Here is a 27,691-nt window from a genome sequence, read left to right as displayed (position 1 = left end):
TCTTTCAAAGAAAACAACTTCCACCTGCCTCTGAGGAAATAAGAGATTTAAGATGAAAGAATTAATCAACGTCTGACTAACATCAGTGATTGGGATGAAAAAGATACTGACAGAATGCCTATCACATGGATAATTTATACAAAACTGGAAAGGAAAGTGAAAACACTAGAAGACAGATTCAAGATTCAAAAAGACCATCAAAAGCTGGGGGAAAAAAGGATCAAATATAACAAGAGAAAAGTTAATGAAGATTTAAAAAGTTCTATACTTGAGCTCAACCAATTGAGTATATGATGGAGCAATGTGGTCAGACAGCAATTCATGTGAAAATGAGGAGTTTTAGTTGATTACAAATTCTATGTACATTGTATGGCTTCAGAGGGCAAAACACAGACTAAAGGTTAGAAGTTACCAAAGGAAGAATAATTTAGGTCTTATAAGGTACTATTGAGTTTTCTGCTAAAGGAAATGCTTACCCAGAGACAACTTTTGGAAGTCAGACTAGGTGCCTTTTTTCTTACTTTGTAATTCAGTGTTCACATGTGAAACAGAATGTTTTCCTTTATTCTTTTTATATGCCTGTAAGAGTTTGCCCAGCCTAAGTACAAATTAGTATAAAGACCAACTATGGAATGGTTTATTTTAATTGCCCATATAAGGTTAATTATCCTTCACAGTATCCCCAAACTATAAAATGGCTTTAAGAAAAACAAGAGGATTATATATGATATTGCAAAACTCTATTTTATACAGCTTGTATTTTTTAACGATAGGGCAGTGAGGTGACGCAGTAGATAGAGTTCAGGGTCAAGAGTCAAGATGACTGCTCTCTGAATTCAAATCTAGCCTCAGACACTTGCTAGCTGTGTGAGCCTGGGCAAGACAATTCATTCTGTCTGCTTCAGTTACTCATCTGTAAAATGAGTTGGAGAAGGAAATGGCAATCTATTCCATATCTCTGCCAAGAAAACCCCAAGGGGCCACAAAAAGTCAGACACAACTGAAAATGACTGAAAAACAATTTCTAAAAATATAAGACACATTAAAAACATCAATTTCTAAACTGTTCTGACTGCTTACACCTCCTTCTGAACTTCCTTCTGTCCTCTTTTGTGTAAGAAGAGAAATTAAGTGCATTTAATACCTGACCCCCCAACAAAAAACAATGTAACACTTACATGACTATTATAGGACTCAGTCAAATGAGGTATAATAGCTTCAGTGTGTCCCTTAGTGCCCATTGTGCCAGAATCTAAGAGGGGACGTAGGTTTGCTAAGCACCGGCTATTTGAAAAGAGAAAAGTCATAGAAATGTTCAATATAATACAAGCAAAGAAACAGTAACTTTGTTACACAGAAAAGCTAAGAATAAGTATCATTGTTTTCAAGTCAGTAATCTCCAAATACTCTTTGTAGGCATTGTTGCCCCTCTTCTAATGTGAAGAAACTTACTAGAAATATTGGGAAATACCAAATGCTAGAAGAAAAATTACTTACCACTTCCTAAGAACCCTTTTAGATTACAACAGTGACAGGTTGGGCTGAACTATGACTACTCCACAATTAATGACACTACATAATTAATTTCATGGCATTTGGTTAACTGCTGCTATGATCCTTCTCATAAGGTACATAAGAATGTTTACTATGTATGATTTTTATTTAAATTTCAAAAGCCATTCCTATTTTGTGACTATAAACAAACATTACTTGCTAGAAAATGTATACATACAAACATACAAACATACATACATACATAATTATTTTCTGGATTATCTTCTAACAAGATTGGACAAAAGAATTCACCCTGAATATTCACCTATAACATATGTTAGCGTGGGGAGATGTGGAACTAGAGAGCTGCCAGAAACTGAGCCCATGAGCAAACTGAATGACACCTTGATTTCATGTGTTACTATGTGGGTCTTTATGCTACCTATGTAAAGGGATGGATTCCTGGGCTCTGAACAGGCACAATAAATTGTGCAAGGGGTTGGTAAGACTCTTTCACCCATTTAAAGTTTTCTTTTACCGTAACTCATGACAATGCTGAAAGATACCAAAGCAAATATCTGGGAGAAGAAGAAATAGAAAACGCCTTCCCTTCCTCAATATTTACCATCCTATTTTCCTGGGAAGTTAGGAAAACTAATGAAATTTTACTGATAGATATAAGAAATGAGATCTTCCCTGTATAAAAAAAAGAAAAAGGAAAGCAGTGAAGCCATCTTTGTTGGAACTTTCCCAACAGTTCACAGCATCCTTGATCTCAAGATGCTTGAAAGCTTTGATTATCTATAAAGACTAATCCTTTAATAAATCTCGTTTCAAAATACAAGTTTTTCATTTCCAAGATTTGATAATGCTTTACCACGAAAATCACTAAGAGAGAGACAGAGGCAGAGACTGGGTAAAAAAGGTATTTTCCATTCAATGTGAGAATTGGTATGCACAGATAAAAATGATATGTTTCATTTCCAAATTATTTTCAAATAGCAGTAATTTGGCTATTAATATTCTGTCCCTTATCACTTCACATTTTGGTCACTTTTTCATAAAAGCTTATATACCAATAAAGAGTAGAAAGGAGAGAGAGTTATATATATGTATCCAGTTTCCACATCAAATCATCAGACATACTTGGCAACTTCAATGCAACAGTGAGCATAAAGAAGTATGGGGGAAATATTTTGGCTATTATGGTTCAGTAGTAAAAATGAAAGGATTCAAGACTCAATGGAGATATTATTTCATTAATGTATTCTTTAAAAAGAGAGTGCTAGGGAGCAGCTGGGTAGCTCAGTGGACTGAGAGCCAGGCCTAGAGATGGAAGGTCCTAGGTTCTAATCTGGCCTCAGATACTTCCCAGCTGTGTGACCCTGGGCAAGTCACTTGACCCCCATTACCTAGCCCTTACCACTCTTCTGCCTTGGAGCCAACACAAAGTATTGACTCCAAGTTGGAAGGTAAGGGTTTTAAAAAAAAAAAAAGAGAGAGAAGCTATAAATATAAATAAAAAGAGAGTGCTGGATATGGAAACACCATAAAAAATAAAACTGAGTATCTTACTAGCCAACAACTGATTATTAATGTGAGAATCATTTCTGAATCATTTGGCAGTGTACAGGCAGAATATGGACCTATGAAATCCAAGATCAGTATCAATCATAAATTAGAAGGAAAGCTAAAGATGAGATAAAGAACTGGGGTACCCTTAAGACTATTCCAAACCAATGTAAATAAATAAGCTGCTGATAGTGAAAAACAGAAAATAGATAATGAAAAGCATTAAAATAGAGGATCATAATTTTCTATGGCAATTTAAATATACGAAAAAATTATAACAATGAGGAAGTCCAAAAAGTCTTGAAATTGTAAGCAGCCATCATGTCATCTCATTGCTAAGTAGAAAGACATAGTATTCAAAGGTAGTTTAAAAAATAAACACAATTGCAAAATGTCCTAGAGAAGATGGTAGGAAATTATAAACATAACTTCCTTATAAAAAAAGGCAAGGACAACTGTAGGGAAAAGTAAGATTAAAGAAAATCTAGTGTGACTCACAACACAATACGATACAAGAAAATAATGCAAGATATTCTGCTAGGTGGTACAATGGATAGAGTCATAGAGTACATGGAACTTAAAGAGTCAGGAAGTTCTTGACTCAGATACTAAGTAGCTGTGTAACCCTAGACAAGTTACTTATCCTCTCTGTTTCTCAAATTCCTCATCTCCAAAATGAGGTTAAAAATAGTACCTACCTAACAGGGTTGATGTATGAAATGAACTGTCATATGTAAAGTGCTTTGCAAACCTTAAAGTACCTTGTAAATGCTAGCTATTATTATTTCTTACATATACAGTTTAAAAAACCCATTTAATTCTGGAGAGCAGAATAGAATTTCTCCAAACAAAGTATTTTATGCTTATGCTAAGAGTACAGAAGATTCCTTGACCATGAAAGCAAAAGATACCGTGATTCAACAATTCTATGATTAATCAATGCAAGTTGTTCATCTATGACTAACAGGAGCAAATGCAATCAGATTTCCTAATGATGAAGATCCTACTCTCAATGGTGACAAAATCAAATAGAAATAGGAGCCACTAATCCATACAAAAGAATCTCTCCGACCCATATATTGACCTAGTCTTAAAATGTAATGTTTTATTGTTCTTTTATGTATTTTGTTAAATAGTTCTCAATTATACTTTAATTTGGGCGGCACTCAGGAATATTATGGGCCATGTGTTTGATGCCTTCATCTTAGAAGATGACACTGAACTGACTGCAATGGAAGTCCCAGAATACTAGAGCAGCAACAGGGAGAGCCCTGGCTACCCAAGAGAATGCTCTAATAACCTACACAGGAAAAATCAAAATTTAGAAAAGATCTACTGTCCCTGATGTTGAAATGGCCCAACCATCCAGGGAAATCCTTGGCTGCACCACACTATGGACAGGTACAGAATGGTGAGGAAGATCCAGAACTGAACAGGGAGAAGAGAATGAATTTCACTGAGAAGGCTAGACCTGAAGTCAGGAAGACCTGAGTTCAAAATTCTCCCTCAGACGAAATTTAGGCAAGTCACTTAATTTCTGCCTTAGTTTCCTTAGCTGTAAAACTGACTTAATAACAGCACCAACCTCACAGGGTTGTTGCGAGGTTCAAATGAGATATTTATAAAGTACTAGGCACATAATAGGTGCTTAACAAATGCTTATTCTCTTCCCTTCTTTCTCCTTAATTGAATGTGGGAAACTACCACACTTCCAACTCTTCCAAGCTGCTTCTTGTCACAAAAATTATTTGAAAAAAATCCTTTCATTGATACCATAAGGTTGGAAATCCCAAGATAATCTCTGAAGATTAAGAAGCTTTGAGTGATTTGAATGCCCGCAGAAAGACACAGGATAGGCAGTGACATAACAAATACCATCTAGTTGTCTGACAAAAGGAGGGCCAGCTAGGCAGGTAGTAAGACTAAGTAAAAACCAACGGTCAGTGCTATCCATGGAATGCCAGAGAATCTAGGCAGATGTCTCTAGCCCAGGAGGTAGATCTTTATTGGAGAACTTAAAGGGTGACACGAACAAGAATTGCACATGATGATGGGGCAGCTGGGTGGCTCAGTGGAGAGAGCCAGGCCTAGAAACAGGAGGTTCTGGGTTCAAATCTTGGATCAGACATTTTCTAGCTGTGTGGGCAAGTCACTCAACTGCATTGCCTAGCCCTTACCCCTCTTCTGTCTTGGAACTAATACTGAGTATTGATTCTAAGTATAAAAGAATTATGAGAAGTTGTTATGGTTTCTAATTTGATGAGAAGCTGTGGATGGTTTCTAATTTGCACCACTGGAATGGGTATACACACTTATGATCTTATAGAGTACAGAAGTTCTTTATCAATTTACAGACAGTTAATGGTGAAATGGATACATGACTGTGCTGGGAGTTTGAAAGATCTTAGTTTTGATCTGGCTTAGACACTTATTAGCTGTGTGTTTGCCTCAGTTTCCTCAACTGTAAAATAGTGATGATAATAGGGTTGTTGTAAGGATCAAATAAAGTATTTGTAAAAAGAACTTAGCACCAATTCTAGCACAAAGTAGTGATACATAAATGCTTATTCTTTCCTTTCCTTCAATGAACTTTATTCATTACATTAATTATATGTTTTGTTTTGCCTTCTCTCTTATTACTCACAAAATCCAAAATAGTCCTTTCATGGTTTGTCACCTCAAAATCTTTTATCTTTTGTCTATCTTATTCAAAATATTTACTAAAAAATCTTTTTTTCATAATCATGATCTTTTTTCTATCATTTCTCTAGTTTTCTTTTTACCTCTTCTGTATATATAACTTAAGCCTTTTGTCATTACATTTCTCTCTAATTTATTTATTCTGATAAGCCCTTCTAATCTAATGTTGCCATCAGTCATACAAAAGACCCATTAGTAAGAGTTTATTTTTACCCTTGGCATATGAATGTAGATATTCCAGTGTAAAAAGAAAATTATTTAAATTAAAGAGCAGATGAAACGAGTGTACGTAGAAACAAATAAAATTTCTTTAAAACTCAATTAAAAAAAAACCATACCTGTCCACATATCTGCGGGCTTCCACATTGTCTAAAGCTGTAACAATTACATCTTGTTTAGTATAGAATTCATCACTGTATACCATTTCAGTGGCTGGACAAACTTTGTTCAGGTGAGACTCAATCTTTAACTGAGAATTTATACTCAGAGTTGCAGCAGCAGCAGTATAACTTTTAGGTTTCTAAACAAATTTAAAAAATTACAAAATTCTTTCTAAATAAGAGAACAGATACCAAGTCAAAATCAGGCTTTTAAAGAGATACAATCTGACATCTGGCTACTATACATTCCCTCCATCATAGACTACATCATTAGGAAGTGACTATAATGTACAATGACTGAAAATAAAATCAGTATTGTTAATTTAGTCATTCCAGAGCAAAATATATCATTGATCTCACTAAAAGATACAGTTAAAAAAATCTAAATATTAGATCACAACTAAGTCAATTCATATTCATTAATACAAATATCACATAACAAGATCCAATTAATTCAAAGTATGTTTTTTTCAAGATCTCTCATTTTTAAATTAATTAAATTTTATTGTATTTAGAGTTTATATAACTGTAGGATATGTGTATAGAAATAGTAAAACAAATGTTAGCTATACAGATGTTGGGTATGAGTCGTGGAGAGCATAAAAACTTTATTTTTTACTATTTTAGATGGCCTTATACACAGTGGCCACTTAACAAATGTTGGTTGGACAACAAAACAGATGGGAATCTATATAAAATATATTAACCCTTTCCTTGCTTTCAAAAAAGCATTTCAAGCTGACAGTTGTTATTTTAATGCTAATTTTCAGATCATTCTTTAATATTGTGACATTCTATTTAAAACTTCTAGGTTTTTAAAATAAAAATTTAAAAATTAATAGGCTTTATAAAAACTACATTAGTTCCTCCTGTAGCTGCTGATGGTTATATAAAAAAGGCATGTCTATTAAAAATCTAACTTTGGGCTCAAATGAGGAGAATATGGCTATTTGCTCTGCTGATATAAATATAAAAATAAATGCACACATATGTATATGTATGTATAGTAGTGTTTTCAGGTTCCTCTATTTTTTATGGATTTTATATGTTGCTTTTAATTTGCTGAAAGTTTATAAACTAAATAATCAAATTTGCTAAAAGTGTGTACAAATAGGTATAAACATACTATAACTAAGATTCAGGTAGTTTTAGGTTATGTGCTAAGTATGCAATGAAAATTAATAGCAAGTAAAAATTCTAAGGGCATATTCCTGGTTTCATTTTTCCCAGACAATAAAAGTATTATAGGTATATACTGAATTAAATTTCAGGAAGAATTTTATCACTTTCATTCCTACACTTATGAAATCACAATTATTATGGCTCTAATATAGTTTATGGTAAGACCTTACTCCATGTCCAAACCTCATACATAAGTTTTTTATTAAAAAAATTAATTTCTTATTGTTTATGCCTTTAAATATTTGAGTCTTTGGAAATATAAATAAGAATCAATATGGAAAACAACATATTTCATTGTTAAATTATTTTTGCAGAACAAAATAGGTATTATGAACTGAATAGATACCATACCTGTATGTGATGAGGTCGAAATAGAAACTGTCTATTTAGGTTAGATTTTTCTATTAAGTCAGGATCTGTAATTGTTACCTGGAAACAAGAAGCAAAAAAAAAAAATTGCAATCATAAATAAATTAGACCTAATCCCACTACATCTCAGTTCTCAAAATGACTATGGATTCCTTGGTTTACTTTGAAAGGAAAAAATAGCACAGAGAATCCAAACTACTGGATCATCTTCATCATATTTTCTTACACATATTCAGTCAAAAGTATATTTCTGATGATCTGGAAATTGTTCTAAAAATAATGAAGCGTCAGAGTTATTTTTATCTTCTTTCACCTCTTACCAACTCTTTGCTAATCTATTAGACTCATGTAAATCACCAGTGATAAAGGAGGTGAATAGGCCTTTATCAACTGCTTTATTTATGTTGAATAGTACGGAAGAGATATACACAAAAGAAAATGACTACTACCATAAATGCACATGTTCTTTATAGTTAGATTTTAAAAACTTAAACCCAATTTGCTTAAGGTAATCAGCAATTTACCTTTAAGGTAACTGAAATGGTAGTGAATATCTTTAGAAGAGAACATTTTGAAAAGCTGAATCTATTTTTAGTTTAAAAAATCCCTCACAAATAAAACTGTAATTTAAAACTATTCATCCAAACTATAACAGTTGTTAATATGTGTTTGAAAATTAAAATTATTATAATAACCATCTTGTGATAGTTTTATAATTTTTTATCACAACTTTACTATAAGGTGAAAAAATAAAAATACAATTTTGATTCAATACCATTTGGTACCATAAAATCACAATTCAAAGGTACAGTCCACAGCAGAATTATTAAAAAGATAGATATGTATTGTCTTGAAAAGTGTATATCTTACCATTCCTTTCTCTTTGCCAGCGCCAACACCAAGAAGTGCAAAGTTTTTTAGCATTTCACAACCTATTGCTCCACATCCAACCTATAGAGGAAAAAGGGAAGAGGGAGACATTGATTTAGGTGATTTTTAAAAAATGAAGACATTTTATCATATGGTCTAGTGCAGTGATTCCAAAAGTGGGTGCTGCAGTAATCCAGGAGAGCGGTGATGGCCACAGGTGCATTTATCTTTCCTATTAATTGCTATTAAAATAAAAAAAATTAATTTTCATGGGGCTAAGTAATATTTTTTTCTGGAAAGGGGGCGGTAGGCCAAAAAAGTTTGGGAACCATTGGTCTAGTGGAAGACCATACCAGTTTTAAAAAATCTAAAACTTCAAATTAAAGGGCAAGTTAAAGCAAAAAAGTATGAAATGGAATACCTAATATATAAACAGAAAGTATTTTTCATTTTAAATGCTTCTGGAACATCATTTAAAAATTCCAGAAACTTGGAAACAAAACATTTGACTTTATTTTTGCAGGAACTCAACACTGTAAATTTAGATACAGTAAGGAGCCTATAAAGTGATACATATTGTATAAATACAGTTTATGAAAAATTGAATGACCTACCTTTACCTTATTAATTGACCCCCAATACATTTCCTTTTAGTTTTTAAATAAAAGCAGGTTGATAGCTGTTTCACTTTTATTTTTGCATGCAGTGTCTAGCATACAGCAAGTCTTAATAAGTACCTGCTGATTGATCACATATGAATGCTTAAGTTAAGCAGGAACTACTTATTATCAGATCATTTGTAAAAACCTGGTTACTTAAAAATTGTTAGGTTTAAATAAAAGATAAATGGCAAAAAAAACATTTCTTTTATGAAGAGTTTCTCTCCTCCTGTCCCAAAAATCATTTCTAAATACCATATATAAGATGCATTTATATATCTGAGTCCATTTTACTAAATTAGCTACATGATATAATAGACAGAATGTACCACATATTCCTATTATCTATACTTACTAAGAAGATATTCAAATTTTGAAGTTTTTGGCACAAAGTGTTACCAATACAGGCTCTTAATGCATCATATCGATCTCCTCTGCAGGAAAAAGAAGCAAAAAGATAAATCAACACAATTGCACTGTTTTTAAGAATTGCCATCTAAGGTATTTATAAATTTAATATTTCTATATGTTCACTGAATCTAATGATCGGTTTGAGATGGTGCTCAAATACCTCCCTGAAGTAGACCAAATGTACTCAATAGTGGAAGAAACTTCATGAAGGAAATTTTCAGAGAAAAATGATTGATTGGCTAAAGGTATTACTCTACAACCATATATAGCAGAACCCTTTACCGTGGGAGGAATTCTTCACAGTTGGATTTATCCAGTGATTCATACAGAGCAGCTGCTTCAATATAAAGCTAGGAGAAAATAAAGAGTAAGCTTACTATTCACAATTATCATACTTTTTTTCTTTTAAAATATCACAAATGACAAAAATGTCTTAATACCATACAAGGAAAATAAATCACTATATATAAAAAAAAAGGACAAAGAATAACTATCCTTGCAAATATATGTATGTATGTAGCTAACACAAAACATAGGAATAGTAGAAAATCATGATTTGAAGACATTTACTTTGTTTCATTCTAGATAATGTGGTCCATCTTTAATAACTTTGATTCTAGCTCATTTTGAGACTCCAAAGGGAGTCTGATGGCACTATTTACTTTTAGTAACACACATACTAATACTTAACTTGATTCTAAGAGGAATTGATCTAATTCTAATAATTTAATTTTCTAATGCCTTGCATTGTATATAAGTGAGAAAATGATATAGAATAAAGTATTTTGCAAATCACAAATTATTTATCTTAATTATTATATTTAATTTAAGATATACTAACTATAATAAATTACTTTCATGTGGTAATCATTTTATATATTTTGAAGTGCTTTCATCATATATATTTTCTGATTTGATATTCAGAACTTTGTGAAGTCAGTAGGGCAGGAAGTATTATCCCCATTAAAAAAACAAACAAACAACAATTCAGGTTCCTAGTGGTTGTGACATGCCCAGTCCAAATTAAATCAGTTAGAAATAAAATCAGGACTTCTTTTTCAAATAATAACCTGAGGAAAGTCCAAGTTTATTTAGAGTTGAATAAACCAGGACTCTTGCTTGTAATTTAAAGGACTAAACAATTATAGTATATGGTACCCGGTATTTAGTAATCATAAAATAGTGGTCATGTTAGATAATTTAACATCTGTTCTTTTCTATGTTGATTTGGGGGCAGAAGAAACAAATTATCACACAATTTTAAAATTCTCTATAAGCATTAACAGCCGGTTTTTAAAAATGTGAGATTGTTGTCCAGACTGCCTCAATATATTACTAGTAAGAAATTAAACAGTAGCAATACTATCTTTACTTTAAATAATAGCAAGACAAATAAATTCAACTAAGAGGATGGAGGATTTAGAGGGTTCTTCTTGGAGAGAAGGGTTGAGTTCTTCAAGAACTAAAAAGTAGTAAGACATAATTTAATGAGATAATTGGTCATCTTGCCTTCTGATCTTGGTAAACAGCGCAAGCAAGATCACCATTAGGATAACTGCGACTTAAGTGCCAATATTTGTTTTAAGACAGAGTGGTGGTAGACAATAAATGTGGAATAAAGCAAATATTTTTCAGATATGGTCAACATGTTAATTTGTATTACTTGACTGTACCCAAAGGGGGTTCTATGTAAATGGGGATGCGTGAGGGGAAAGAAACCACTGAGAAGTGATGATGATGATGTAAGAAAACAGCATTATTAAAATAGTTAAAAGTAACAAAAATGGCATTGATACTCATCACAATTTTTAATAGAAGTTTAATCCATGCAAAGTAATTGTGAAAATTCACAAAGTGAAGAGATATCAAGGACACCACTAGTTTGTACTGATTTAGAATTAGTAAAATGATAAAATAAAAAAGAAGATGGTAGGACATTAAGAACATTACTGACTCATAAAATAGTGTAACAAGAGGAAAAGTCTATTACTGACTCATAAAATAGTGTAACAAGAGGAAAAGTCTACAAAAGGTGTGTCATGAGATTCCATTATGTCAGCTCATTCTAATAGCATCTGAAAATGAAACTGGGAGAATTTTAAAAAAAGGGAATATATATATATATATATATATATATATATGCTAGCATTTTCCTAATACATCAATTTCAACATCCACTACAGTGATACCATATTGGGGATTTAGAACCAACATGAACTGAGAAGAGAAGAGAAACTTAACCAGATGATATCTGGAAGTGACAATTTCAAGAGTAGCACTATTCCTAATCCTTGTAGCCTTATAAGTTCTCTAACTAGGAAGAGAAACTGTAGAATCATGTAATCAGAGACATTTCACAGAAGTATTTAACATCCAAATGAGAGCTTTTAAACCGTTTTTTTAGGGCATGTATCTCTTTGGCAGCCTAGTAAGACCTATGGACCCCTTTACAGAATAATGTTTTTAAATGAACAAAAATATGTAAGATTACAAAGGAAACCAATTATATTGAAATCAAATGATCAAAATATTAAGAAGTCAAGCTCACAGATCCCCCCATTCCCAATTTGTTATATGCAATGATAATAGTTATTATCATATTAAATAGGATGATAATTTGAAGGCAAATGGAGTCAAAGAATCTAGATAGAAATTTTCATATACACAGGGGGATGGGATGAGAACCCTGAAGATTTTCTGTAAGACTGAAAGCTGAGAAGACCACCTTCTTTACTATAGGAGTAAGGACCTTAATGCCAGATATATACTAAAGAATATGCTTTTGGGATACAGGGTGAATAATGTGAGAGTTATCTAAGAAGTGGGCTAAATTTCAAATGCTGCTGCATCTATTTCCACAATTAAAGATTTGTAAAAAATTATCCTCATTTTAAATTTATGTACAAAGAAATACATTAGTGTGCTTTATTACAATAATTTTTCAAGTTTGTAAAGAGTAAACTATTCAGGACTTTCAGATAGAGAAATCTACCCAAATATTAAAAATACAAAACAGTACCAAAATACAAAACTAACCCACTGGCATAAGGGAGAAAATTTTCCTGTCACAGCTTTCAATACTTCTTGACTGGCAACCCCTCCTATTGCTGCAGCCAACGGGGCTAAGAAGCCTTGGGAAGTCCAGGAGAGCCAATTCACAATGTCATTATCTACTTCAGGCTGAAAAGCAAATCAGGGAGAAAAAAATGAACAACAGTATTTTTTTATAGACAGATTATTTGAAACTTATTGACAATGGGAAAATTACCATGGGTTTACATCTAAATAGACAACCTGAAACTTTTCTTATAAATGCACTTTAACATTGCTGATGTCCTAGCTTCACAACAAAATTCGCATAAGCCTGTGGTTTAAAATGTAAACCTTTTATACACAGCAGGTGCTTAATTAACTTATCAAAAAGGACTAAGAATCTATGTACAAAGTACTGTTAGCAAAATGTTAGATACAAAGACAAAAGTGACAGTCCCTCTTTTTTTAAAAAAAAAAACAAAAAAAAAACCCTTACCTTCTGTCTTGGAGCCAATACATAGTATTGGCTCCAAGGCAGAAGAGCAGTAGGGGCGGGCAATGGGGGTTAAGTGACTTTCCTAGGGTCACACAGCTAGGAAATGTCTGAGGTCAGATTTGAACCCAGGATCTCCAGTCTCTAGGCCTGGCTCTCAATCCACTGAGCTACCCAGCTACCCAGCTGCTCCCCTCCCCCCCCACAGTCCCTCTTCTACAAGTTTACAACATTCTGCTGGGGGAGGGGGGAACAGAATATATACACAGATAAGTAAATACAAGATGCACACAAAATAAATGCAAAGTACTTTGAGATGAAGTGAGATACTAACAACTGGAAGAAAAAGCAAAGAAATCTTGTAGGAGGTATCATTTAAGCTAAGCTGAAAAGGAAGCCAGAGTCCTAGGAGGTTATGGTAAAGAGGAATAATATTCCTGGTGAGGGGAGATAGTAAGTGAAGAATATCATACACAGTGAATCCCAGGGAATCTAGCAGAGTTGGAACATAATGTACATGAGCAGTGATATGATATGAACTTGAAAAATAGGAGGGAATAAGAATGCTAAAGGCTCTGGCTTTCAGAGTTCATATTATTCTAAAGGAAACAGGCAGACTGAAGCTTCTTGAGAAGGGGAAAAATCAATAAATGATGGTTAAACTGAAAGGCTACATCCAGTAACTTACAAAAAACTCTTACCTTTTCTTGCAAGGTTGCACTTATAGATGTTGCTAGTTTCAATAATTCTTCAGAATCTTGACGACATCTAGCATTGAACATAAAAAAACAACCATCAAATAAGCTTCAGATTTGTACAATGTTTAAACTTGGATTCATATTTAAACTAATTAACAGAGGCAGTATGATGAGAAAAGCTCTGGACGAGAAGCCTCAGTTCAAATCCCGCCTCTGACACTTAATTAGCTGTGTAACTATCTAACTATTTTAAACCTCAGTTTCTTTATCTATAAAACAGGGATAATACCCTCACATGGCTACTGGGGTGATCAAAGTAGAGAATATATAAATTTAAACCTTAAAGAGAACATATAAGCCTTTGTAAACACCGAAGTGCTACATAAACGCCAGTATTATTTATGATAACTTAAGGCAATGATTTCATTTAACGCGTAACGATAAATTCAACTATTTTCTTAAGATTTCTGAAATTAACATCTGACCATGTCAAACTTCATCAGTAGCACCCAATCATCCTAGGGGGAAAAAAATGAACTTTTTTCTTTGTTATTTAAAACTGGCTCCAATCTAGCTTTCCTGATTGACTTTATACTACTCCCATTTATGCACTCACAAAGTAGCCTATTTGCTGTTCTCTCCACATGACATTTCACCTCCTGCTTCTGAACTTTTGTCCATGTCCTATGCCTAGAAGACTCAGCTAAGATTCCACCTCCTAGTTGAGGCCTTTCCTGAAACATATTAGATGGTTAAGTTCTCCTTCCTACTTCCACTCAAGTTACTTTATTTCCATGTTGTATCTATTTATCTGTGTATATGCTGTAACCCTATAATAAGTAAGTTCTTTGTGAACAGGAAAGATTTCATTTTTATCTTTATAACTCTTGGAACTAAGCACAGCAGTTGACACACCAACTTTATAAATAGGCGCTTAATAAATGTCAGTAATTTGAAGTGACTTGCCTTATCAAAATTAGCTTTTGGAAAACTTTTAAGAAGAAAATACCTATATAATGAGGAAGAGTGAAAAAGGATTTTGTCTGGGTAACCTGTGAATTTTAGAAAAGGAACAAGAAAGTACCAAATTGATAGTAAGAGATTAATAATTACTGAAATGGCTCTTAAGATTTGGTGCTTGTGACAATTTTTTCAAGCATTCTTATCAAATTCTGCCTTAAAAACATCCTCTTTGTACCAAAAGGTATAGCCATCAACAGCAGGTTCTTTCATACACATTTTTTCATTTGAACTTCACAATCTACAAAGTACAGCAGGTATGATATAGATTAGGAACCTAAGGTAGAGTGATTTATTTAAAGTTTATAAAAGGCTATTAAGTCACAGAATCATGATTACTAGAACATTAAATCTCCAAGAATCCTAATGACCTCCAAATGTCCAATACTGAAAATACTTCAGATTTGGTCAGACCAGGGCAGGGCATATATACTGTAAGACAATCCTCTCCCTTAGGTCTTCTGACTCTTGAGTCCAAATGCTCTTGCCACCATGCCATGTTGCTTCTTAATTTTATCTATTTTTATTTTAAGTTAGCTCTCTCTCATATAGGTATATACTTTAATGCAGAAATGTCATAAAAATGCCAAAATAATACATAATTTTGTTTTAAATTAATATGGGCCACCAAGCAAAAAAATAAAAGAGTTATATTCTAGAACTTAGAGTTTTATTTATCAATATCCAAAATAATGATTCACTGGACAAGAAGGATGCCCTTTTAAATTAGTCTAAAATCCCTGGCACAGTGCAGGTGATTGACAAATACTAAAAATAAATAAAAGAATTGATTACTTTGTTTTATTTAGTTTCTTAGGAGTTAAGAAAAAAACAACTCCTTTGGTAAGTAGGTAAGCAGCTCAAATTTAAATGAAAAAAACCAAGATACCACTCAAAACATATTACCCAATATTTGGCTTTCGATTGTAATTTTCCTGGAATTGGTCTAGGGCAAGCATGGCAGCATGGATCTGTAGAGGTGCCTATTCAGAAGAAAAAGGAAATCACAACATAATATCAACACACATTTTTATTCTCAATATTTGGTATTAAAAATGATATGTTAAAAAAGAAATAGAATAAGAAAGCATCAAGATGAGGAAAATGAGCTCCCCCAGAGATATGCTCACAGTTCTTTAAAGCTGGAAAGGACCTTAGAGGCCATTTAGTCAAAACCCCTTATTCTATCAAAAGGAAATCAGAAGGTCAGAGTGGAAAGTGACTTGCTGAGGAGATCACATAGCAAATTAATAATGGCACATTTACCACTAGAATTTAGGTAAGAGTACTATGTTATGCCTCCATTTTTGGAGGTCTGTACCCCTACAATGGATCTCTGCATTAGAAGAAGGAACATAAGGCATGTACATTGAAACAGATCCTCTACCATTTTTTTGCCCTTTTATGTCTTTACCTTCTGCTCCCAGTTACAAAGAATGTGAATGAACTGAAACTACAACTTTTCCCTCAAAGAAAGATTAAGAACATTTTCTTACAGAGTTCTACAATTAAAAGCTACTCTTTGTTCATTTAATTCAAGCTATATATTTGAAACAGTATGTAATTATACCAAGTGTTTACACAGTCCCTAACAAAAGTTTGATATCATTAAGACAAAGAACATCTATATTTTAAAGAATTTTAAAATAATTGTTTGAAAATCATCTAAACCTATTTTATAGAACTGTAATTAAAAAAATTAGGAGACTACCAACACAACTATTTTACTGAAGACCCAATTTGCATAAAAAGCCAAGGTTTTGCTAGGAAAATAGAAGCAGGACCAGCTAAGCATTTTTTTGGGTAACATTACATCTCCATTAATTCTTAGATGACAACATCTCATTCACACTACCAAAATCACAAAGATCATAGTCATACTTTTTCCCATTTGTTCTAAGACTTGTTCTATGAAACAAATCTTATTTCTTGAAACTCAGATTTCAGTTCTACATTAAGATTAAGATCTCTAGTTAGTGCTTGAGAAAGTAAGCATCAAGGAATAACAAAAATACAGTTATGTTCCACTTTAAAAAATATCCATTGTCCCAAAAGAAATAATTACCTCAGGTTTGCTAAAATCAGCAATAAGGCATGTTGGATGTTTTATTTGTTTTTCCAGGCATTCCTGATAGAGGGGAAAAGAAGCTATTAGGGCAAATGATAAAATACTTAAGTTTTATAAAAGTATATCATTACATATCAGAGAAATTATATCAGTAAGAAATATTTCTGAAGATACATGTTAAAAATGTATAAAGAAGGGAAAATCACAAATATTCTATTTGTTCTGAAAAATAATTTCTATATAAATCAATGAGAGAATGAGTGGAATAGTGGATAAAAAGCTGGTCTTGGAATAATTTAAGGTTCAAATTCTGCCTTTAACATATCCTGGTTAAATGACTTTGGGCAAGTTATTGAATCTGAGTGCCCTAGGCAACTCTCTAACCCTGGTATTAATTGTCATGTTTTGGAAGAGGAAACTTCACATTTCAAAATAAAAAATTCATTGGGATCAATTAAATAATAAGTTCAAACAAATACAAAAAAGCTTTCATTATGTGCCCATTTTTTTAAGGATTTGAAAGAAAGTAAAGTTAATTCTGAAATTAATTCAATTGTGGGCAAAAAATGTCATCAAAACAAAAAATACCAGCCCTTCCCATTTCTGCCACATGTGCTTTCTTTTCTCTTCACATTCTCTCCCCTGAGGATATGATATACTCTATGTTAATCTCTATATCCAAATGACTCCCAAATCTATTGACCTGGCCCTAAAATCTCTCTTCAACCCCCATTCTCACTGCCAACTGCCCGCTAAACCCATCTACTTGTATGTGATATCAGCACTTCAAATCTAACATGGCCCAAACAAGATTATCTATTGATGTCTCAACTTCCTCCACTGACCTATATTATGTTGACTAAGGCCATAACCAGTCTTTCTCAAAAAATAATTTATGGTCAAACACATACAAATAAGAATAAAGGAGTAATATATGTAAAATTATGAACTTGTTATGTAGTTTGGCTTTTAAATATCTGGTTAACAGTGTTTCAACACAAAATTCCTTTTATTTACAATACAGAACTTTAATACCAAAAGTGACTTTTTGAAATATGCGAATCCAAAACTCTTACAGGCAAAGAAACTAGTGATTAAGAGAAGTATCTCAGATGTGTAGAAAATCATTTAAAAAAATACATTAGTACATAATCTTGATTGAATAAGTTGAGCATAAGGAATATTATTTCATAGGATAAAGAACTAAAGTAGGACAAGAGATTCTCACCTTCATTTCTTAATAAAGAAATCTAATTAATGCTCTTTCAACTGTACTATACTGGCTTTTTAGTTCACAATTCAGAATATTTAAATGACTTAGGATGAGAGTAAAAAAAAAACAAAACCACGACACATTAGTATTGTTCAGTATTAGAGGAACAGAAGGAAGGATATTCGCCTTGAATTCAAACTGTTTCCAGAAGATCACTAAGAAAGTTTTTTTTAAAGAAAACCAAAAACAAGTGAATTCTGGAAACAGTTTTTCTTATGATTTACTTTTTTCTCCGTGATGTACAATGATAAAAAAATTCTGATTCTAGTTAAAGCTCCAATTAGTTGGCTAATAATTGAAGATACATTGCTTTCCATTTTTTATTAAGTATTCTTTTAGTCTTTAAGTATAAATATTTGTGCAATGAAAGAAAATACTTACAAAACAAAATGTCTGAGATGTTTTAACTTGAACAGCTATACCACCATGTAAGTACGGTTCCATTTCTGTAGTATCACCAATACTGAAAGAAAATGGTGAGACCACTGAAAAAAAAAGAAAATATAGAAATCATTATACCATAAATAACATTTACAGCTGCCTAATCATTACTATCTTGAACTTTATTTTTATTTAAGTCAAGAATCAAACCAGATTTTAAATTTTAAACTATATTCTATTTCAAAGCAATTATACATCAGGTTCTATAATGATAAATTAACTCAATGTCTAGGGCAGTGATTCCCAAAGTGGGCACTACTGCACCCTGGGGGGTGCTGCAGCAATCCAGGGGAGCAGTGATGGCCACAGGTGCATTTATCTTTCCTATTAATTGCTATTAAAATTTAAAAAAAATTAATTTCCAGGGGGCTAAGTAATATTTTTTTCTGGAAAGGGGGCAGTAGGCCAAAAAAGTTTGGGAACCACTGGTCTAGGGACATATTCATTTACAAGTTATTTTTGATCTAAATATAGTTTATGCTCCTAAAATTAGATCTCTTTCAAAGGGGAAAAATGATATAGCTATATAATTAAAAATAATATTAATTATAATACATCAGCCTAAGCCATATTTGAGGGGAAAGTTTGTTCTGTATTCAGATCAACATGATAATATACAAAAAAGATAGAATTATATGAAAAACTAAAGGATAAAAAAGTGGGAGAGGGATAAAGTACCTCTATTTTAATTCTCATACCCTAGGATGAAAAGCTTGAGAAATTTTAGAATTTTAGAAGTCATCTAATCCAACTCACTCATTTTCACGAATGAGGAAACTTGGGTTCAAAGAGATTAAGTGACTTGCCCAAAGTCCGGTACTAAGTGACAAAGTCAGGATTTGAACCCATGTCCTTTAACTCAAATCCAGGGCTATATCCATAGCATGACTAGTAATTTTTTCAAGCAGATGAACTAAATCATTGGTTTACTGTAGTTAGATACTGAGATGATAGCAAGAGCACCCTCTCACATTTATGCAGAGCTTTAAGTTTTGCAAAGGGTCCTTTCTCACAGCTACCTAAGAGTGCAAGTGTGAAGAACCTTGTTTACCAAATTAGTGAAATAAAGTTCAGAGGCTAAGTTATTTGTCCATAGTAACACAGCTAAATTTAGAGCAGAAACACAAAACCAGACATGTTGCTTACAAGTCTAAGTTCTTCAATTTGGATTCTGAGCTAGACATCCTCCATGAATAAAGCACCCTGGATGAGCTTTATGCCTTGTTTCATATTGACTACATTTAGGAAACTGCATTTTAAAATTTAAAACTGTTTTTAATGATCCCAAATATCTTCTTGAAATAAATACTGTAAAAGTGAAATTTGGGAGATGCCATAATTAAGTATATATATGTGTATTTTCTATGGACACGGGAAATGTATCAAACTACATTTCCCATGGTCCAATGGGTTTCCGTTTCCGGTTCTTTGGGCGTGGGGAGGCCTATGTCTCCACGCAGAGAAGAGTTTATAATCTCCTGGTTTGGGGGGAGTGGTCTCTTGGCCAGCAGACTGAGGAAGAGGTAATAATGACTGGGGCGGAAATTTTGAATTCTTACAAGCGCGTGGTCTAATGACTTTATCTATCAGCATGGCTTTAATTAAAATACTAATTTCTAGTATTATAGCAGCCTTTATCATTTTTTATCCTTATAATACCCACCTTACCATAATGATTTTCTCCAAATTACGCTGTAGGGTTATACGTCATGGAATATCACCATCTTTATGGAGACAAGTTGTGGTTCATCCAAAGAGCATCATAGGAGTAGTGAGTTGGCATGAGTATGCTATGGTATTTTACCAACAAGTTGTAAAGAAGTTGTATAAAGGACATGTTATGGAAAAGGGAAAGAGTCAGACATGTGGTAAAAGCAAGATATAACTGATGAATAGTCCACATGTTTCCAAGAAATATGAAGAGATTTAGAGGAAGGCTCTCAGTACTTTATGTGAAATGCCTATGGAAGAATTATGAGAATATGAACACTTGTCAAGGATGAGAAAGTGAATGGATGAATTATCATTTCTATCACTGGACTATATCAGTACTTATATCAATGGTATAACAGATCTATTTAGTATTTAGAACAAATGCCATCAAGCTTACCTGTTATTTGTTTTGTGGATCCATTTAACCCTGCCATTCCATTTATTTCTCGAAATGTTACAAAATTTCCTGTCTCAAGTTTGTGTGGATGATTTTCAAGACAAGTTACAATTCCAGGATTTGCCTAAAAGTTAAATTAGCCAGAAGGTTAACGAAGGAAGAAAATCTTTCGAAATCCAATTTCAAGTATCTTTAGTTCAAATTCTTGTCTAGTTATTTAAAATTCATTCCACAGACAATACAACAAAATTCTAGTGCAAATAAAAAACGAAAACAGACTGGAGAATTTTACCTGTAGTTCAATAAAACAACAAAGACTATAACTGCTAGGTTGGTGAAAAGACCAATTAGGCAAAGTAAAACAGAAAAAAAAGAGAAAGACTTGCTATCATAATGAATCACAAACCAAATGCTTTAGAAATGTTATTTTTAATTTTCCTTAAGAAATGGTAACCAAAAACAAATGTACATAACACAAGAATGGATGTATTTACGAGAATATAAATCAGGTGACAGAAGTTATTATCTCATATTTTAATAAGGTTCTAGTTAATACATGAAATTTTGGTGTCCAGTTTGAACTGGACTTTTAATTTTCACAGAGGAGGTTACTGGAGGAAAAAGAAGTCTCTGGATGAAAGATTATATAGATGATAACACTGAAAAAATGTAGAACAAAAGCTGTGTGTTTACTACAGTTATTTAAAAAAGTATTCTATTTGGTTCTTTTTATTACTGAGAAGGGGAATTTATTGTTTGTTGGATAATAAAGATGATATTCCTAAGTTTGGAGCTAAATTAGAAGTGAAATGAGAAACCAAGGAAGTTAAAAAAATTTAGAAAAACATTCACATTGAGAATTTCATTCTTCAAAAAGCAGGAAAGGCAATAAGGGGAAATTTTATACTAAATCTAGTTCATATTAACAGGAAGGAATTCGATGTTTGGGTGGAAATGTTGCAAAACTTGGGATGAAGGGATTACCTCTCCTGGAACTTATGACAGAGAAGAGGAAAGCTGGACATACCTCCTATAATTTGGGAAATCAAATTTCAAAGACCTGTTGGAGATACAGATAGCTAAGAATAATAGGCAAGGTTCCTTGGCCTAAAATTCTATGGAGAAGTCAGTCTAGAAAAAAATGAGACACTCAAAAATAAAGTATGAACATAAGTAATTCTCATAAGGAAGAAAAGAAGTTGTCTCAAAAGACCAATGTATCTTCACTGAGAACTTACTAACCAACTTAGCTTTTAGAAAGATATACACATAAGATGGAAAGCAAGTAACAAAAGATAAATATGAGTATGGTATGGTCCTGCAAAAATACTGTGCTAAGGAGAATAATCTTTATCCTGGAAATCAAAGGAAAAAAGTGTCTACCTAAAAAGGTGATATTCAATAAAAATAAGAAGACAGTAAGAGAAGACTTAGTTGTCACCCTTATAAATTCATGTCATATGCTCATAGGGATCAGACGAATATACTATAATAATGAAAAGATCTGAATACTATGTGTTCCAGGCTGGGCCTGATTCAGACCAGCTGTCTGATAGTTTAGGTTCAAAACTAGAATGAAATGAGACATATGAAAATCATTGGACAGTTTAGAAAAGATTTACTTAGCCATAGCAGAAGAATATTCCACAAGGTAAGCATCTAAGATACCCTGAAAAAATTTGGTTGAGCTCTTTTGTCTGAGTTGTTTACTGTGATCCACCAAACAAACAGAAGAGAACTCTTGGAGCTCCTTCTGGCTGCTTTGTACTCAGGTGAACAGAAAGTGATGTCAATGGTCTGTGCGTTGGTTCCCTCAGTCAACTAAGACTCGAGGATGGTCTCAATACTTTTTAAGGGAAAATACACCTAATTTGCATAGGGAAGGGATTTGTGCTTTCTAACACAATCATTAGTGACTTGGATTACTGCTTAGAGGGCAGGCTCATAGGGTAAAAAAATACCCCTTCTTTTGAGGAACTCACAGTCTAATGGGGGAAACAAAATGCCAACAATAATATACAACCAACATAAAGAATAATCTAGAAATAACCAATAGGGGACACTAGTATTAAGGTAGATTGGGAAAGGCTTCTTATAGGAGGGACTATAAGCTAGGAAGAAGAGACAAGAAGGAAGGGAATTCTAGACATGGAGGGCAGTCAGTGAAAATGCATGGAGTTTGGAGATGGAGTATCTTGTGTGAGGAACAGAAAGATGTCCAACATCACTGTATTAAAGAGTCTGTGGAAGGAGGATTGGGGTGTGTGTATGCAAGGAATAAGAAGACTGTAAAGGAATGGTGGGAGAGGCAGCTGTGAAAGGCTTTAAATAACAAATACTTTTGTATTTCATCCCAGAGGTGGAGAGGGAGACTTCAAAATTGATTGAGTAGCCAGGGGTAAGCAGAGTTGACACAGTCCTGCAGAGTGGAGATTTGACTCAAGTGGACAGACTTGTTGGCATGGAAGCCAACAAGCAGTCTTCTGCAACAATCCTGGGGTGAGGAGATAAGGGCCCACACCAGGTGGCAATGTCAGTGAAGTGGAAGGAAATGTATTTGAGAGATAAAAAGGTAAAAACCGTAAAGGACAGGTAACCCATTAGATGCAAGTTATAAGTAAAAAAAACCCTGATAGGCAGATATTTAAATAAGGTCATATTCAGAAGGGATAGGCCTAAAATATTGAGGTGGAAAAAAAACACCTTCACAAGCACAGAATGGGAGAGGCATGAGTAGAGAAGCTTGTTTAAAAAAAGATGTAGGGACAGCCCAATGTGGCAACAAAAAAGCTAATGTTATCTTGGGCTGAATGACGAAAGGGATAGATTTTAGGAATAAGAATGTGATGCTCCCTCTTGGACTATGCCCTGGCCATATCTGGAATATGATATTCAATTCTGGGCACCACAGTTTAGAGAGAGTGATAAACTAGAACAGGAAAATCATATAGTATAGAGTTATGAGTTCATGTCATATTAGGATTAGTTGAAAGATCTGGGGATGGTTAGCCTGGAGAAAAGAGGTCTCAGATCTTGAAGACACAGTGAAGTCTGCATACATTTCAAGAGCTGTCATAGGGAAGAAGGTTTAAATCAGTCCTGTAAGGTTCCACAGGTGAGAATCAGGAATAATGGCTGGAAGTTGAAAAGAAATAAATTTAGGCATGTCAGGGGAAAAAAAATACTTTGACAATTATAGTTGTCCAAAAGTGGAAATGTATGGAATCCCATACACTAAAGGTCTTCAAGCATACACAGGATCATTCCAGATAAAGAATGTTACAACAGAAACTCCTCTTGGATAAATTTGGATTAGATAGGCTGCTGCGGTCATATGCAACTTTAGGATTCTATTTTATTTTATTGTGCTTTTATTCAACTTTATTGTGTACTTCTGCTTTATTTCCTCTCCTTCCAAGCACAAGAATGCTAGCCCAGGACACTGCTGAAATCCTTTCTTCTTCTGATTTAATATAGTCAACTTAGAAGCATACTTATATGCCATATATAAATTCAGAATTTAATATCATATGTAATGAAAGACAGACTAAATGCCATTAAAAAATTGGCAAACAAAAGTGCATAGTGATGGAATGTTAAGAACAAAATTACACTGTAGGAAAATTTGGATCAACATTTTCAATTCAACAGAATAGTCTACTGCTGAAAGATAGGAAATTTAGATAAGATAGTTTTTACTCTTAAGGAGACCATAGTCTAGACCAGGGGTCGGCAATGTCTGGCTCTTTCTGCAGGAGCCATAAAGTCAATTTTTTTCAGGCGCTGTTACAGGAGCCGCACTGTGAGCACTGTATGGCTCTCACGAAATTACATTTTAAAAAATGTGGCATTTATGGCTCTCATGGCCAAAAAGGTTGCCGACCCCTGGTCTAGACATCTATAACACAATAATATCTATATACATTAGAAAAATACGAAGGCAAGGGGCAGCTATGTGGCTCAGTGGATAGAAAGCCACACCTAAAGGCAGAAGGTCCTGGGCTCAAATCTGGCCTCGGACACTTCCTAGCTGTGTGACTCTGGGGAAGTCACTTACTAACTAATCTTCCTCACAACACCCCCCATTAACCATCCCTTACCACTCTTTTGCCTTGAAACCAATACACAGTATTGATTCTGAAATTGAAGGTAAGGGTTAAAAAGAAAAGTATAAAACAAATGATATGTGGAGCTAGAAGGGAAAAGTTTTATGAAGGAGGTACCATTTCAGATGGGCTTTTAAGGCTGGGCAGACATTCAACAAGTACAGGGTAAGGAAAGAAAACAAAGGCACATTAGACATATAGGATCAGTGTGAATATGGAAGCAGGAAAGAAAGTATTCTATTACTTTGGTAAAAATAATGTGGTTCCTGATTACAGAAAGCATTGAATGAAGAAGGCAAAGAATTTTAAATCTTTCTAGATAGGCTAACTTATAATGGATCCCTTTATAAAAAGATCTGTAGAATTCTGCAAGTATCTGTGGTTTCTGTGGCATAAAGACAGCCTCTACTAATTCAGAATGCAACCCTTCTACATACGATATATTAGATTATTAATGGTTGTGGCTGATAAAAATATCATCTGGTATTCAACCTTCTAGGGAAGAGCCTCTCTGACAAACAGTTTTGTCCTGTAAGGACAGACAAACCATCTTGACCCATGTCCATACTCAAAGCCCTTCCAGGTTTGCAGGACCTGTCAGAGCCTATGCTTACCTGTAGAAATCTTTAAGTATTTAGGGAAATTAATTCCTAAGTCTCCAGTTTCAAAGTTAAGACTTCAGCAGAGGAATAATTCTCTCTGATATTATCTCTATCATATTACAGGTAATCATGTCAATATGACTAGTATTAAAAAATCACTCCATAAATGTTTAAATTTGAAATTCAATCTCTTACTTGCGTTATGTTTGAAATGAAGATTTCCTTTGGTTCTTCTCCTGATGTATCTAGCACTTCAAACTCATCACCAAAATCACAAAACAAACGTGACCAAATCCCAAAAACATCTGCACTGACGAACTGCAAAATAAGACATAAATACAAGTTCATTCTCAAACAGCAATAGGTTACATGAAAATGGTGCTTTAAAGATTGCAAAGCATTTTTTTCATGACAACGGCGGTAGAAAATATATGCCAAGCACCAGTGTCTCTATTTTACAGATGTGTACATATGGATTTTGTCACTAAATAATACTGGGTACAGCCTCAAGACCACTTCAGAATGAAGGGTTAAGAAATTCTTTTTGGAACAAGTAAACCATAAAGAAAAAAATTACTTTCATAGCTTTTAAGTTTAGGTTTCAAAACTCTTGGTATACTACTGGTTCAGTACTTTAAAAAAATTGCAACAAACCATCTTCTATTGGTAACATGAATCTGTGTCAAATTTTCAAGGTAAAAATTTGTCTTATATTTACCATTAGAGAACTATGGCTCATACACTGTAAACACATAACACAGATTCCTATCTCATTGTACCCTGTCCCCCTTTACTAAATTCTGTTGAATCAAGTGGAAAGAAAGCAGGACACCTGGGTATCCAATAAAAGATGAGGTTGAAGACAAGGGGCAAATGTAGGTTTCAGTCAAGGTGACAGTACATTATATGGAATGCAAATAAAAAAAGAATGCCGACAATAATAATGATAATTATTGTTATAGCTAACATTAAAAAAGCACTTACTATGGTATCGGTTAAAATGGGGTTTGACAAAATAAAAGAGCAGCTTTTAACAATTTAGTTTTATTAAAATAGAGATAGAAAAGAATATAGTAAAGGAGAGAAATATAGGAAAAAGGTAGAGAAAGAAAATTTCCTAATGTCTATATTAGTTATCTTATAACTACCTATAATTACTACCTAAAACTGCCTATGTCTACCTATAACTGCCTATAACTACTGCTAATAATAACCACTCCACAAAGTTCTAACCCAATCCATCCATTCCAATCAAAACCAACCCAATCAGTGTTTAATCCAACCCCAATTAGGTCTGTCAACAAAGACCAACCACCTCCCAAAAAAGTTCAAGAAAAAAAAAAAAACAAAACACCGAAGAGCCCAAACCAAAAGTCCAAAACCCCAAAGCCCCCAAATCCTCTAAAGGTTAAAGCCAAAAAGCCCTATTAGTAAGCTCAGGCTTGCCTTTTATATTCCAGCAACTAAATGCCAACCACCAATCCAACACACTCCCAGAAGCCAACTTCCCCACAACTGCCAGCACCTAACTGTCAGCAAGTGACAGCCTGACCAACTGATCCCAGCCCTTTTTATACCTCAATTCCTGTCTCTATGGTTTCTACGTCCTGCCACTGTGGGCCAGTTAATCCCCTACACGTCTCCATGATAAGAGGACCTCCAGGTCCCTCCTTAAATTAAAAACAGAATAAAGAATTCCTTTTTATACTATGTACCAGGCTCTGTGCTAAATGCTATACAATTCTTATCTCATTTGATCCTCACAACAAACCTGTGAGTAGTTGTTATCATTATCCCCATTTTACAGATGAGGAAATTAAGGCAAAGTAACTTACGTGGGATCTCACAGATAAGTCTGAGACCAGATGTCAACTGTGGTCTTTCTGACTCTAGACCCAGTGCAATAAACATTTTGTAATTTAAATTCATGACTGACATAAATGAGAGCTTTAAATATCACTATCCATCTGAAAAATGTTTTTTCTTATTTTATGAAATCATTAAATCAACTGCATACTGCATAACATAATTTACACTACCCATTAATGTATATGAATTTTTTTTTCACAAATAAGAGTTCAAAAGCTTTTAAAGTTGAAAACAGTGAAGGGACTTTTTTTACAGAGCTTTATTGTAGTATTTTAATAATTTGATATTTTGGTTCAGATTAGGGCATTAAAACATTTTATACAATATGTTGCACGGGATGG

General features: G+C 33.6%; 1 protein-coding gene across 1 annotated transcript in view; it reads right to left on the bottom strand.

The window, feature by feature from the left end:
- Positions 1-27,691, bottom strand: part of UBA6 (ubiquitin like modifier activating enzyme 6) — a 64,557-nt gene that overhangs the window by 22,381 nt on the left and 14,485 nt on the right. Inside the window, exons 8-20 of the mRNA XM_044680469.1 lie at positions 25,677-25,799; positions 20,774-20,897; positions 18,604-18,707; positions 16,947-17,009; positions 15,788-15,864; positions 13,865-13,931; positions 12,674-12,817; positions 9,920-9,987; positions 9,582-9,660; positions 8,568-8,648; positions 7,680-7,757; positions 6,105-6,286; positions 1,179-1,284 (exon numbers count right to left, since the gene is read on the bottom strand). Of these exons, the coding sequence (XP_044536404.1) occupies positions 1,179-1,284; positions 6,105-6,286; positions 7,680-7,757; positions 8,568-8,648; positions 9,582-9,660; positions 9,920-9,987; positions 12,674-12,817; positions 13,865-13,931; positions 15,788-15,864; positions 16,947-17,009; positions 18,604-18,707; positions 20,774-20,897; positions 25,677-25,799 (1,296 nt within the window). The remainder of the gene's footprint in view (positions 1-1,178; positions 1,285-6,104; positions 6,287-7,679; positions 7,758-8,567; positions 8,649-9,581; positions 9,661-9,919; positions 9,988-12,673; positions 12,818-13,864; positions 13,932-15,787; positions 15,865-16,946; positions 17,010-18,603; positions 18,708-20,773; positions 20,898-25,676; positions 25,800-27,691) is intronic.

Source organism: Gracilinanus agilis, chromosome 6, assembly GCF_016433145.1.
Source record: "Gracilinanus agilis isolate LMUSP501 chromosome 6, AgileGrace, whole genome shotgun sequence".
Taxonomy (NCBI): domain Eukaryota; kingdom Metazoa; phylum Chordata; class Mammalia; order Didelphimorphia; family Didelphidae; genus Gracilinanus; species Gracilinanus agilis.
Note: the sequence above shows the minus strand (reverse complement) of the source record. Positions and strands in the feature narration are given on the sequence as shown.